The sequence below is a fragment of the Patiria miniata genome, unplaced genomic scaffold (assembly GCF_015706575.1).
Source record: "Patiria miniata isolate m_02_andy unplaced genomic scaffold, ASM1570657v1 HiC_scaffold_7, whole genome shotgun sequence".
Taxonomy (NCBI): Eukaryota; Metazoa; Echinodermata; class Asteroidea; order Valvatida; family Asterinidae; genus Patiria; species Patiria miniata.
This window is the reverse complement of record NW_024037074.1, coordinates 11386417-11399806: the sequence shown is the minus strand read 5'-3', so window position 1 is coordinate 11399806 and position 13390 is coordinate 11386417. Positions and strand designations below refer to the sequence as shown.

General features: G+C 41.0%; 3 protein-coding genes across 3 annotated transcripts; all 3 read right to left on the bottom strand.

The window, feature by feature from the left end:
- Positions 1-203: 203 nt before the first annotated feature.
- On the bottom strand, positions 204-1691 carry LOC119744667 (tripartite motif-containing protein 3-like). The gene has a single exon (XM_038220731.1). It carries the CDS (start codon positions 1689-1691, stop codon positions 657-659), a length of 1035 nt encoding a protein of 344 aa, XP_038076659.1. The 3' UTR covers positions 204-656.
- Positions 1692-4455: 2764 nt separating this feature from the next.
- LOC119744547 lies at positions 4456-7582 on the bottom strand. The gene is made up of 4 exons (XM_038220520.1): positions 7123-7582; positions 6683-6776; positions 6307-6393; positions 4456-5229 (listed from the first exon to the last, which is right to left on the bottom strand). Exons 1-4 carry the CDS (start codon positions 7222-7224, stop codon positions 5015-5017), a joined length of 498 nt encoding a protein of 165 aa, XP_038076448.1. The 5' UTR covers positions 7225-7582; the 3' UTR covers positions 4456-5014.
- Positions 7583-7733: 151 nt separating this feature from the next.
- LOC119744546 lies at positions 7734-11294 on the bottom strand. The gene is made up of 4 exons (XM_038220519.1): positions 11082-11294; positions 10665-10758; positions 9831-9917; positions 7734-9224 (listed from the first exon to the last, which is right to left on the bottom strand). The coding sequence occupies exons 1-4, from the start codon at positions 11181-11183 to the stop codon at positions 9010-9012; spliced, it is 498 nt and encodes a 165-aa protein (XP_038076447.1). The 5' UTR covers positions 11184-11294; the 3' UTR covers positions 7734-9009.
- Positions 11295-13390: the final 2096 nt, after the last annotated feature.

Below are 13390 nucleotides of genomic sequence, written 5' to 3'. Positions count from 1 at the left end.
TTGATTGGAGCATTAGTCAATTTTGGTGAAATATTTACAGAATTCGTGCGTCGTGTACACATTCTGATTACTAACGGTAAATATTGTCAAAAACAAATAATACAAAAATCTATTATTTTTCCACTATACAAAACTGAACATGTCTATGTAACATTGAGAAACTTAATAAAAACAAATAGGCGAGGGAAACTGGGGGGATGAAATTATAATACTCGTAAAAGTGTTCAATATACAGCGGTGGCAACACGTTTCTCTATCTATATCTACATGTATAAGAAAATCCATGATTATTCACAGTGGTTCCAGTTTCGTTTTCGAGCCTGGGGGCAGGGGTGCAAGGCTTGGACTCATTCCTGGGACTACATTGCATTTTTTGGGGATTTCATTTGTAATGCAGTTACTCTTCCAACAACAATTTTCCCACAGATGATTATAGTTTCTCGACAAACTTTCAATTTTACTGTTACAGGAAAATCCACCAGTTTATCCGGCCTTATATTTCTTATTTCGTGCCCTTGCACTTGTGTTTTCAATGACATTACTCCTCCCCACATTATACAAACCCCAACACAAATACAGGTGCGCGATAGCAGATCATGATCGGGTACATTAACTTGTTAACTATGATAGAGTTATTCAAAACACAGTGGAGGGAATTAGACATTGTCCCGCGGCCAATTTCCTCGCCACTTTTTAACATTTTTGTATATTTCGCTAGAATACTTGTCGTCATCGTCATGATTCGGAATCACGGTACCAACACAAGAATCGTCCTCGTCGCGTCCGATGTCAGGATTGCGGAGTGTACCTAGGTCGACCCTACCGCGACTTTTTGACGATGGGTAGAACCCCACTGATAACGGCGCAATGTGTTTGACGTCAGGATTGGGGTAATGGGCGAAGTCGCCCTCCCACTTTGTATACTTCTTCAGGAAGTTGTAGTCGTTTCTTACCGCAATTACCACTTTGGAGTTCTTGATGATTTTACGCAAATCTTCTTCCTCCGAGTCGAGCTTTCGAGCGGATTTGGACAGAAGCTTCATCCTGTCGTTTTGGATCTTGTTGAGTTCGTCCATAATGCGTTGCTTAGCAGCAGTAACTCTTGCAATCTCCTCAACAGCACGGGATTCCACGCTTTGCCTGATTACTCCAATCGTCGATCGACAGTCTTTTTCCATTTTCGAGACCATTTTGCGAGCCTTAGCAACGTCTTCCAGCGATTTCTCGCATTTCATCGGCCGTTCTTTCACATACTCTTTGCGAATTTCCACTACCTCACCAACTTCACCTACCTCGTGAGCATTGTGAGAATCCTTTAGACAAAGGAAGCAGATCACTTGGTCGCACGTAAAACAGAAGCCGCAACATACCTTTCCCACGTGATCCGAGCATGTTTGCTCCTCATCAACAGGCTCCTTAGTGACCGCCTCTACCATGCCTGCCAGTTTGAAATCAGTCAGAAGGTCACTTATGTTATCTTCCCCAATATAAGTTACCTTCCGGCAAACTGGACACTTGACACAAGAGGTAACACTGGAACTGCCGTGACACCCCATAAAGCATTCTTTGCAGAAACTGTGCAGGCAAGTCAAGGTCTTGGGGTTCTTGTACCAATCATGGCATATGGAACACTGTAAATGTTTCTCACCAAATTCCCTCAGACTGGAACGATACCTTCCCCCCTCTGCCATCATACGCAAGCCAAGTGAACTGTCTGACCTGCGGGGGGAAAACGGTTGGCAAAACAACTGGCTGGTTTGAAATAACGATGCTCATGAGAACAAATCGGCAAAGGACGCGGCCAGTACATGTTCAATGAGACCATTCGTTTCACACCAACCATGGTCAGGAATGGAGAAATATTAAAACAAACTTATCAGAGCTATGTTAACACATGCAAAAGCTGAAATCAAAAGCTAGTGAAATGTTGTGACAAACATGAAAAAATGAGTCAGAAAATTACTACGGTAGGCCTTCGCGTGCTGTGCGCCTACACTCACTACAGGGCGAGTCAGAACGACCTGGACCAAAGTTCTCCAATTTTTTTGTAGTGGCAAATATGTTGAGAAAAATAACTGAGTGTTTCATATGAATGGTTATTACCATGTCTTCCACATGAGTTTTGATTTTTCAGATTAGTGGCTGTGGTGAGGAGTTCTGTCATTGTCACTGAAGTACGCTCATTTTCCAGTGTGCACATGGAATTGGTTTTGCCTTTTTAAAAATGTGTCAATAGCTTCAAGTGAGTCAGTCATCATGACTAGGTTTCTATTATTTTGTTACTACACAGCTTCACATCAGAACGCGATTTCAATAAATTTGTTGAACCATGGAACCGTGGTCTGATATTTGTTTAGTATGTGTTCCTTGCATGAAACTATATCACCAAATATATCCAAAACACCAACCAACATATTTCATTTGCACTTGATTTTGATAGTTGCTGCATGTTTTTAATATTTTCTTTAATTTGGGTCCAGATCATTCTTACCCTCATATGCAGGAAATCTAAAACATACGTTTTTAGTCCATATGTGCAGTTCCAAGCCTTATAAAAAAAGGTTGTGCCACGCCAGCACGATCGAATGGAGGGTTGTTTTTACAGGTTTTTTTTCTGATCCTTACTTTTGAAGTGAGTGCCGGTGTTAAAGTGAAATATATAATACTGACACGGTATGTTATGGGCGAAGAAATTTAATGAAAGTCCGAATCAAACCCAGGCTTACCAGAAAGTACGGCTAGCAATGGAACAGCGTCGTAGAGGAAGTAATGCATTCGTCCATTAACGCATTCACAACACGACTACAACTCCTCCGGCATATGGAGCATTATCTTCTACACCACAAACCTCCGGTGTGCAAATGCTAAGAAGACCACTAAAGACTCTATGTGGACATCCGCAACCATCCAACCCATGCGATCTGGCATACAAGGTGGTATTTTACAGTGGGCGTAAGCTGTTTCGAGCTTCAGGACATGGTTGAGGTTAATGGCCGTGCGTTTTTGCTGTATACCCAGCCCTGCTCAACTGTAAAAGGGGCATTAAAGCCTTTAACAAAGCGCTATTATTGCAAAACTGTTATTGTTCATTTCCACAAAGCTGCAGTTATTGCGTGATATAGGGAATTCCCCTTGCATTGCAATACTTCTGAATAAAATTAGTTAAAGGTCAACCTCGTCCCCAGGGTGTCGAGCAGTACGCGCCCACCACTACCTGCTCTCTCACCCTGGTATTGGATCATTTGCATGTGCAAGATTTTTGCACACGTATGCAAATGAGGAACAGTCTGGTGCTTGGATATGCGTTACACATTAGCGTTTGATTTTGTATGCGGTGTCTGGGGTAAAAACAGAGTCAATTCGTAGCAGCGCGAGCACGGCGTGAGTAACGAAAACACGATTTTTGAAATCAAACTGTTACGATCTTATCGAGACAATATGCAGTATCATATTTCATATTAATATGAGTAAATTGGAAAGGAAATTAGTATTTTCGAGAAGGCGTGGACGAATGATCGCGAAAACACGTACTGCACGTTGTGAATATATAGCACCAAGTACACGATAAAAATCCATTACTAGCCAATTGCGGTATCCAATCAGGATACAGGAAGAAAGTTTCCTATCCAGGGTTTACTATTGGAAACGCGGTTGGAAATAAAGTAAGCACTGGGGACGAGGTTGGTTAAAGGTCATCAATAAGTAACCAGATTGTTTTCAGTATGTAATAAACAGCAAACGTTGCACCATCATACGTGCCACCATCATGCATTGTCATCGTCATACATTGAATACAAACAAGTAAGTGCCAATTAAGGCACTAAATTTAAACTACTGTTTCTGTGTATCAAGCTGAGGGTATGCATGGTAAGGACAAATAATGACTGGGATTTTTTTTTTTGGGGGGGGGTGGCGTTTGTTTTCGTCATTTTTAAAACGGGAAGAGTGCACTTTAAAGCAATGTGATTTATTTAACTCAATGAATCCGACAAATACCTACGATATCGATTTGAAACAAGTGGAAATGTAATCGAAAAGGCATTATCCCTTGACAACTTTTATGCAAAATGGAACATTAAACTGAACCGCGCAATTCCCACTTTTTTTCCCAGCACAGTATAGGCCGAATTTATCGCTTAAACAAATCCGCAAACCACTCTTTTTAATGATAAACCAACGAATCAATATTGAAACGGGTATGATCGCAGCAAACTGGCAAAAATCTCAATTCAGCAACTGCGAACATGTTTGATTTTTCATGGTTTCATGAACTAGGATCTTTCAGCACGCCGCGGATGCGAACATGATGGGTTTCTTTTTTGCGTCAACACCGTGATGTCTCCTTCTGAATCAGTGTGCAAGCATTTTCTTTGTGCCATTTTTATCAAAAAAATTATATCCTGAGGGATTACTTTATATCGAATGAAGAATTACTAAACACTCTAAAAACGTTTCTAAATTTGAATAAAACGGTTTGGCATTCCAATATTGTTTTACTCCTTATGAAATATGAATCATACCTTTAATAATTTCTCATTTCTCTAATAGTAAAATGAACCGTGTGATTGATTTCTAAATGGGATTAGAAAACGGATAATTCTCATAAAAGGAAAGTGCGTTGCACTCGTGGCGTTTCCGACTCTTGGAGGCAGCATTCAGCCATTCTTGAAAAAAGTCTGCCGCCCCCAAGAGTCTGGGTTGAGAAATGGGCTTTTAGTTTCATTGAACACGCATTAAGGGCACGTGTTTAATTTTTTTCTATGCAAATATGATTCCTCTATTTTAGCAGGGCTCAATCACACAGCAGTGCTTATAATTACCAGGAAATATTGTTAAGCAAATTTAGATGCTAAGCAAGGACCAGCAGAGTACCAGTCCAACGCAATAGACAGTACATGACATTTTGCCCGGTAACCTGTTTTGGCTGAGCAATTATTTTCTCTGCTTAGCAAATTCCAGGACTGAAAAGGTCCATGGAATTGGCCCAACTTCAATTTCTGGACTGAACGCAATTCTACGCAGTCGCACAGAGCAGACTCTGTTGGCCACGGATCGTCTTATCGGCCACGTGGTAATCCAAGCTGAGCACGATGACGGGTCTAGGGCATTCAGGCGGCACTTCCACCCCCTCGAAGGTGTTGTCCACGCACACGTTGATCCTAGCAAGCTGTGCGTCCATCGTGTAGTTACTCCAAGCAGCGCAGATACGATGAGGTTCAGCTAGGTCCGCTGTGTGCAATAAAAAGAGAGAACATTTCATAAGTGTGGTTTGTTTCATCGGCTTTTTGTATGACATTATAAAATCGCCGTTTTTTGTTTAAGACTCGACTATAGTAAACTCTTTTTTTATTGACTGTAAAAAACCACTGTTTATTTACCTAAACGTAACTAAAGATGTGTCTTTGAAATTGCTTTGAAAGTGGTCTGAAGTACAAATTTGCAAAATCAACAAGGAAAGAAAACTTTGTTTGTTACGCAAAGTGGTAAAGGTACATGATGAACAAGGGGCTCTACCCGATGTTCCCCAATACCTATGTTCCAAAATACCGATTTCCCCCGAAATCCTAAGGACTATGGTTATGGTTAGAGCTAGGGTTGAGGAACATCGGTATTTGGGAACATAGGTATTGGGGAACATATAGGTATGCACCCATGAACAAGGAGTACATATGAAAGGTCGTTTATATACAAAGAGATACTTATAGTGAGCAATAAACTTGAATCAAAATGCACTCTTCTGATCTTCTAATTGGCCAATCAGATCACAACTTTTGTTCAGGTGACCACACTAGTTAGGTCAAACGCACGCACAAGCACCGTGAGAGATGCTGACAAACCAAATGTGGGCGGGGCTTAAAATGCTCGATTCCGGAAAGATCCATTGATTTGAATCCATTAACTCCATCCATTAATTCGGTTGAATATCGAAGTTGGCATGTTAAATAAACATGAAGGCACTGTCGCATTCAATGTCCGTATGGTGACTGTTAATTAATTTTGAATTTGAATTCTATTACCCAAAATTGTTATGAACTTAAAAAATATACATGTATAGGCATATATTATGCGCCCATTTGTAATAGGTGTCTTCAAAGCATATACCTTTACTACAAATTAAGTGTTCCAATATTTGGTTAATTGGTCTTCATGTAACAACGACAGCCACTGTGCAAAGTTTCACGACTTTTTACCAATTTGCATACCAGGCTTACATATCATGCAAGGGGGGGGGGGGTGAGGTGCTGGACAATTTGACAAAGGTCGGGGTCTCCCAAGTTCTGGGACTAACACTCTACGAGCTCGTACCTTGGATGATAGATATCTCCCAATCCTGGTTGCCTTCGATCACCCGGAATTTGTACTGAGCCGGGTCTTCTGTGACCTCATGCACGTCTAAAGAAACAAAGGGGAAAATTGCACCTCTTTTTAAGGTTGCATACACCGTGCAGTTAAAAAAGGGGTATTCTCCTAACTATATCCCCACCCCTAACTATTTCGAAGTCGGGCGTGTACAACGTTGTGAAAAGGCATTTTCATTTAACGTTATAATAATTGTAACTATATACGATTGTTATCATTACGATGATCTCAAACATAAATGTCCTGGTATATGATGCTATAGTTACAGGCTTAAAATATAGTATACACATTAAATCGTTATGGTTGTGCTCTTTTTACGTACGCATGTGTGCGACGTTCCATTCGGAATGCGCTATGTAGCACTTCTGGCAGTACGTTCCGGCATCATTGCACTTCAAATCATAGATGTAAAAACCCTGCAGAATGCAACGATTCGGAAATGGGTTATAGTTTTGGACTGCGCAAGTCATTCTGAGACAGATCTTACAACAACGAATGGAAGCAAGTTTTATAGCATGGTCAAAACTCGCCAAACACAAGACTTCTGGTTATTTGTCTAGACTAAAACCGTATCAGATGCCAACAGAGATCTTGATGTATATTTTGCACATCAAACGATTCTGTAACTCAAATTTTCTCACTGTTAATAATCGTTATTTGCAGCAAATTTCAAAGAACTCCCTTTATGAGAAGGGAACTAGACTACGAATAATTTTACAACGATTTTGGCAAGCTAACCTGACCCCCGGCCTGTGTACTTACCAAGTGAGAATAGGTGGGGTCGTCGCTGGAGTGACTACCCCAGTAGCCATTTGCCACGGTGACACTGATGACCAACAAACAAGTAATCGCTGGCCACTTCATGATAACACGTCGATTCTCTTCACCAGAACAAACAGATACGATACCAATTGGATGCAATCGCGGGTAAAACCAGTAATTGACTAACTCTCCAGCGCTGTCTCTGTTTGTACTTTCCGGAATATTTCCAACTTGCAGTGCTGCTCGGGTCTAGGCTAAGTCCAAGCTGGTACATCATGATTTGAAGAACCCATGAATATCCTCAGGAATTGACCGCATGTAATGAGAATGCACGGCCGTAATAAAATATTTGTTCCCCCTAAAAACCTGGACACGGTCCGTGCGCCGGTATGAATGATGAATTTTCATCAACTCTTATGCATGCATTTTAGAAGATGATTATAAACAAAGTGTATACAGGTTCAACTATAGGCTTGTAGCATGTAGCTTTGTACACACCACACGGCGGAGAAACCAAAATAAATGGCAACTGAAACTATACAAGTATAAATCAAGTACTATTGTTTAAAAAGGGGAAGGGGTGGTCAGGCGGGTCAATGTATTTTACACTGAAGTCGAAGCGGTTACCGAATCTTCAATCAAGAAGGTTGAGATCTTTTATGCGAATTGTATCGATACAATTCGCGTAAAGTCGGAGCACACAACCACGAAAATCGTGCAATCGCACTGTTTGCCTGAAGTTTGTGATTACTTCAGTGCACGAGCTTTTTCCCTAGTTTTCCTGGTACTAATCACCAAAGCCGAACTGTTTTGCCCTTGCACCACTGCTGGGAACGTTCTTCTGGGTGTGTGTAGTACACAAAACAAATAATTCGACATTTGTTTGAATATGAACCAAAATTAATATTTTAATTTTACCACAATAAATGACCTTTTTTTCCCCAAACTATCGAAACATGAAATGGAAACATAAACTAATATGGTATGATACACAGCATAGGCCCTATAATCATTTTAACAACAAATCTGCAAACCACTTAATAAAAGTCAATGAATCAAAATTGGCAACAAATATTGAAGCACATGAGCAAAAATCTTATCTAACAAATGCGTCGGTCTGTCTTCCAACAATAAAGCAATTTTCATACATGAAAATTATTTTTGCATTCATGCGTCTACATTAAAGACAAGTCTCCTTCAAACAGTGTGCAAGCATTTTCTTTATTTTTTACTATTACCCGAGTAATTGATGTCCCGAATAAATATCTTATCTAATAAAATTCCGAAAATCAATCTGCAAAAACCGTTCTAAATTCGAACAAGATACAATCATCGTCGGTCAGGCTCAGTACATCTTTGTCGTTATCCGTTAATACTTTTTTGTCCTTCCAAAATACTTGTATTCCCTATGAAATATTCATAAAGATTAATAGTTTCTCATTTGTTAGTAAAATGAACCGTTTGATCGATTTCTGCTTGGTATTGGCGAACGAAAAATCCTGGATTCATAAATGGCAAGTACGTTGCATTTATGGAATTTCCGACTCTTGGTGGCAGCATTCAGCTAATCTTGAAAAATAAAATGAGTCTGTCGCCCCCAAGATTTTGGGTTACGAGATTGGGTTTTTATTTCAATTTTTTTCAATACCTATTTGATACCTCTATGCATTGCAGGGCCAAATCTCACACAGCTGCTTACCAGAAAATTGTGCTTAACAAATGTACATTCTAAGAGAAATCAGCAGATTACCAGTCACACGCAATGTACATGACATGGCATTTTGCCTGGTAACCCTGTTAATGCTCAGCAAATATTTTCTCTGCTAAGCAAATTCCAGCACTTAAGCAGCCCCATGAATTGGCCCAATTTCCGGACTTCGCTTAATTCTACGGAGTGACACAGAGCAGATTCTGTTCGCCACGGACCGTCTTATCGGCCACGTGGTAATCCAGGCTGACTACGAAGATGGGTCTAGGGCATTCAGGCGGCACTTCCACCCCCTCGAAGGTGTTGTCCACGCACACGTTGATCCTAGCAAGCTGTGCGTCCATCGTGTAGTTACCCCAAGCAGCGCAGATACGATACGGTTCATCCAGGTCCGCTGTGTGCCCCCGCCCCCCCCCCCCCCCCGAAAAAAAAGGGAAAATAATTCAATTGAAGGTGGCTTGATGGGATTTTTGTACATGACATTATGATTCTCATAACACTTGTTTTTATTGAACAAGACACCCTGTTTATTAACCTACAGATACCTAAAGCCAGTGGCGTAGCCAGGACTTTTTCAGTGGAGGGGGGGGGGGGGGGGGCGCTGGGGGGCTGGAACATTTCATGGGGGGGGGGGGCGTCATGTAGATCAATGATAATTTTTTTAGAAACTCAAAATCTCAGTGGGGGGCGACTGGGGGCGACAAGGTTTCATGGGGGGGGGGCTGTCCCCCCCCCCCCCACCCACGTTTGGAAAAAACATGGCAATTTCTCGTGACCAGGGGCCAATTTTACGGCTTATAAAAGCAGGTTTGTAATACCAGCCAAAACTCCATGTGATATATTGCACGTGATTAGTATTCAGCTGTTGTTTACTTAGCACATGGAGTTGAAAATCACATTGAGTTTTGGCTGAAAACCTGCTTTTACTAAGCCAGAATTTGTTGTGCTAAGCAATTTTTTTTGTGCTTAGCAGCGCCGTGAAATTGGGCCCAGCTTGTACCTTGTATGATTAAAATCTCCCAGTCCTGGTTGCCTTCGATGCACCGGAATTTGTACTGAACCGGGTCCTTTGTGAACTGAAACACGTCTGAAGACAAACAGGGAGAATGTTGTACATTATACCACTAATAACATGCTTCGGTTCAAGTAGGCTTTAACCGAACACGTGTACAGAGACGAGAGCAAAATCAAAGAACTTGCTAACTAAAATAGACCAGCAGGCTGTTCTTTGTTACTTTTAATGATGAATTCACAAAAGGATTACCAATGCGCTGCAAAAAAAAAAAGGTGTAAATGAAGCTGGGCAACTTCATTTCGGCATTTGTTGGTCAATTTCACGGGCAAAATGTGACCATCTTGTTTTGCTGTGTGCCTATTCCAGCGATACAGAACCATTGCCTTCTAAAACTACCTTTAGGTTATTTTTTTTTAGTAAATATAAGAATCAGAGGTGGGCGGACCATTTGGCCAGATTGAACGACAAAATATGAAAGCGGTTGAGAGTCTGGTTGCCAAGATATAGCAAGGTACATGTGCATGACAACAAGAAAGATCGGATATGCTAGTGATAAGAAACCGTGGAATATCTAAGACTATAGCAACGTCTTTCGATGGACTACTAGATCCTTTTAACTGAACTGAACTGATTATATTGGTGGGAGAAAAGGTTTACAAAGACATAAAGTAAAATTTATTGCAAGTTTCCGATCACGATGTTGATTTTACGATTATCTCAAACATGGAAGCTCTGATATTGGCCTTATCGATGCCTATGGTTTGGCTTACATTATATTTCACAACATTAAATACTTATGGTTGTGCTCTTTTTACGTACGCATGTGTGCGACGTTCCATTCGGAATGCGCTATGTAGCACTTCTGGCAGTACGTTCCGGCATCATTGCAATTCATATCAAGGATGTAAAAACCCTGCAGAAGGAAACAAGATGAGTAAGTTTTAGCTTCAGAATGTGCAAGTATATGGAGGTCATTCCGACATTTTACAAGGAATGGAAGTAAGTTTTACAGCAGCGTAGAAGAACTTGCCAAACACAAATGGTTTGATGTATCGACTGAAAATATAACAAATCATCAGATATCTGTATATTTTGTTGGACATCAAACAATACTGGAACTCAAATTCGTCACGTTTTAATTTTTTTTGCAGCCAATCTCACAAACTCCTCATAAAAGCAAACTAAAGTTACAAATCATTGACAACTAACCTGAACCATCTTTGTTTAGATACTTACCAAGTTCGCATAGCTGGGGTCGTCGCTCGAGTGACTGCCCCAGTAGCCATTTGCCACGGTGATACCGATAACCAACAAACTGGTAACCAATGGCCACTTCATGATAACACTTAAATTCTCGTCGCCAGACCAAAACAAGATGCGATACCAATTGGATGCAATCGCGGGTGAGACCAGTATTTGACTAACTCGCCAGCGCTGTACGTCCTCTGTTAGTACTCGCCGGAATATTCTCTGCTTGCAGAGCCGCTCGGGTGTGGCCTTTATACATGCAATTCCAAGCTAGAATATCATGACTTTATGAGCCCATGAATATTCTCAAGAATATAATCGCATAAAGTAAACATCCGTTGTAATAAAAGAATTTTTTTCCCCACTTGGACACGGTATGAATGATGAATGTTCATCAACTGCTATGCATGCATTTTGGAATATGATTAGCGAAGGGCATACATGTTAAATTACTATACCTCATAAATATTCATCAGGCAACCGCGGCATTTCATTGGTCCATTCCAGCAACTCAACCGTGCGAAATTTTTACTATTTCCCCGCGTCTTCGCACGCGCTCGTGACGCGCAAAACCAGGGAGGTACTATCACACACCTGGGTCGCAGCCTTAGATTTGTTCCAATACCGGTACTGTGTCATCACTTTGCACATTAAACAAAACTTATCGCTATAAAGAGAAGGGGTTTGCCCCGGTGTTTCTGGCAGTGGCTGCAATATGCGCCGCACCACCTTCTATACTAATAAGGTGCTACATAATGGTCTCATATTTCTCATAAACTTCATTTTACCTGTAATAGACATAATGTCCAGCACCTTGAGTACCTAATTGTTGGTAGATACGTGCTAGATAAGACTCCGGTATTATTATTATTATTGAAAGCACTTTTAAACATGGTGAATTACATCTATAGCGGAATTCTTACTTCAGAACAAGACATATTCGCTAGTACCCTCTTTTATTTTTGCATGCAAACGACGGAATTCTTTTTTTATACCGCGTGTACCACCGCCAAGAAAGTTTTGTGCGCATGTGCAGTAGTTAGTAACTTGTTCTTCAGATTTGGCTTATTCATTTGTGCTAGACAGTGAGGACAAATATGACGTCACTTCCATACACGAGTGTTACCTCCGCCCACTAAAACGATTGACTGCGCTTTCTGAGAAACAACGCTTGCCAAGCAACTGATGGGGAATCGTGTATTTATGGGTAAGTTTGGGGGTGTTAGTAGAATTGCAATTTTACCTTACAATTTGGAGAGGATCTAATTGGCACCCAGCCTTCAACAAATCATTAAAACACACGCAGCTGTCGCCAAAAGAATGCCTCGAATTCGACAATGTTTAGAAAAAGTCGAATATTATTTTATTTCTTTCTGATAATGAAACCAAGGATTCCTCAAAAGTGCCTTAGGCACTGTAGCCCGAAAGCCTGACGAAACCTGTAGAGAGGAGACAGTGAGAAGATATTACAGTTTTAGAGGTGGGAGGAAAAGCCCAGAAGAATATTTTGGGCAAAACCCACGGAATCAGGCAGGGACTGAAAACTCAATCCACATATTGGCCCAGGCGGGATTCGAACCCGGGTCACAGCGGTGGAAGGCGAGGAAAGTACCGCTGCACCATTAACCTGACTGAATATTTTCTGCCCGCAACACCGTTCGGCCAATCAAAAGGAAAATATTCAACACAAACAAATTGGTAGGTCAGAAGGTACATGCTGCCGCAAAATTAATGTCAATCGCATTCGCTGACAATGAATTTGTAAGATGATAAAAATGAAATAGGAAAGCATGGTCTGTGCTTTACGATATGGTTACTACATTTTCCCCTCCCCTTAGACATGCAATTGCCCTCCTATGCACGCATGAATAAAGATAATGATACCAATTAATCAACTAACCCAGTGAGGGGCAAACGGGCCCGAAATCAATATCAGTTGAAGCAACATATAGGCCTAAATAAAACATCAAAGCACTTTGGTTTAATGGGGTCTGCAATACAGGTAAATTTACACTAAACTCTATTGTGGTAGTGGCAACCAAATCGGCAATCTAGATAATTTCAAGCAATCACAAGCATTTGTATACATGGTGCATTACATCGAGCTCGGAATTCTTACTTCAGAACAAGATACTCGTTGGTATCTGCCTAGTAATTTTGCATGCAAACGACAGAGTTTGTTTTTGTTAATACCGCGTGTACCACCGCCAAGATAGTTATGTGCGCATGTGCAGTAATGGAACGTGTTATTTGGAGTTGGCGTATTTATTTGTGCTGGACGGTGAGGACATATGACG

Bases quoted from the DNA above. Each gene is read 5' to 3' on its own strand.
- LOC119744667 (XM_038220731.1), bottom strand. From the start codon at position 1,691: ATGGCAGAGGGGGGAAGGTATCGTTCCAGTCTGAGGGAATTTGGTGAG.
- LOC119744546 (XM_038220519.1), bottom strand. From the start codon at position 11,183: ATGAAGTGGCCATTGGTTACCAGTTTGTTGGTTATCGGTATCACCGTG. The intron at 10,759-11,081 runs GTAAGTATCTAA...TTCCTTCTGCAG, and splicing joins ACCCCAGCTATGCGAACTTG to GGTTTTTACATCCTTGATAT. The intron at 9,918-10,664 runs GTACGTAAAAAG...GTTTGTCTTCAG, and splicing joins ATGGAACGTCGCACACATGC to ACGTGTTTCAGTTCACAAAG.
- LOC119744547 (XM_038220520.1), bottom strand. From the start codon at position 7,224: ATGAAGTGGCCAGCGATTACTTGTTTGTTGGTCATCAGTGTCACCGTG. The intron at 6,777-7,122 runs GTAAGTACACAG...TGCATTCTGCAG, and splicing joins ACCCCACCTATTCTCACTTG to GGTTTTTACATCTATGATTT. The intron at 6,394-6,682 runs GTACGTAAAAAG...TTGTTTCTTTAG, and splicing joins ATGGAACGTCGCACACATGC to ACGTGCATGAGGTCACAGAA.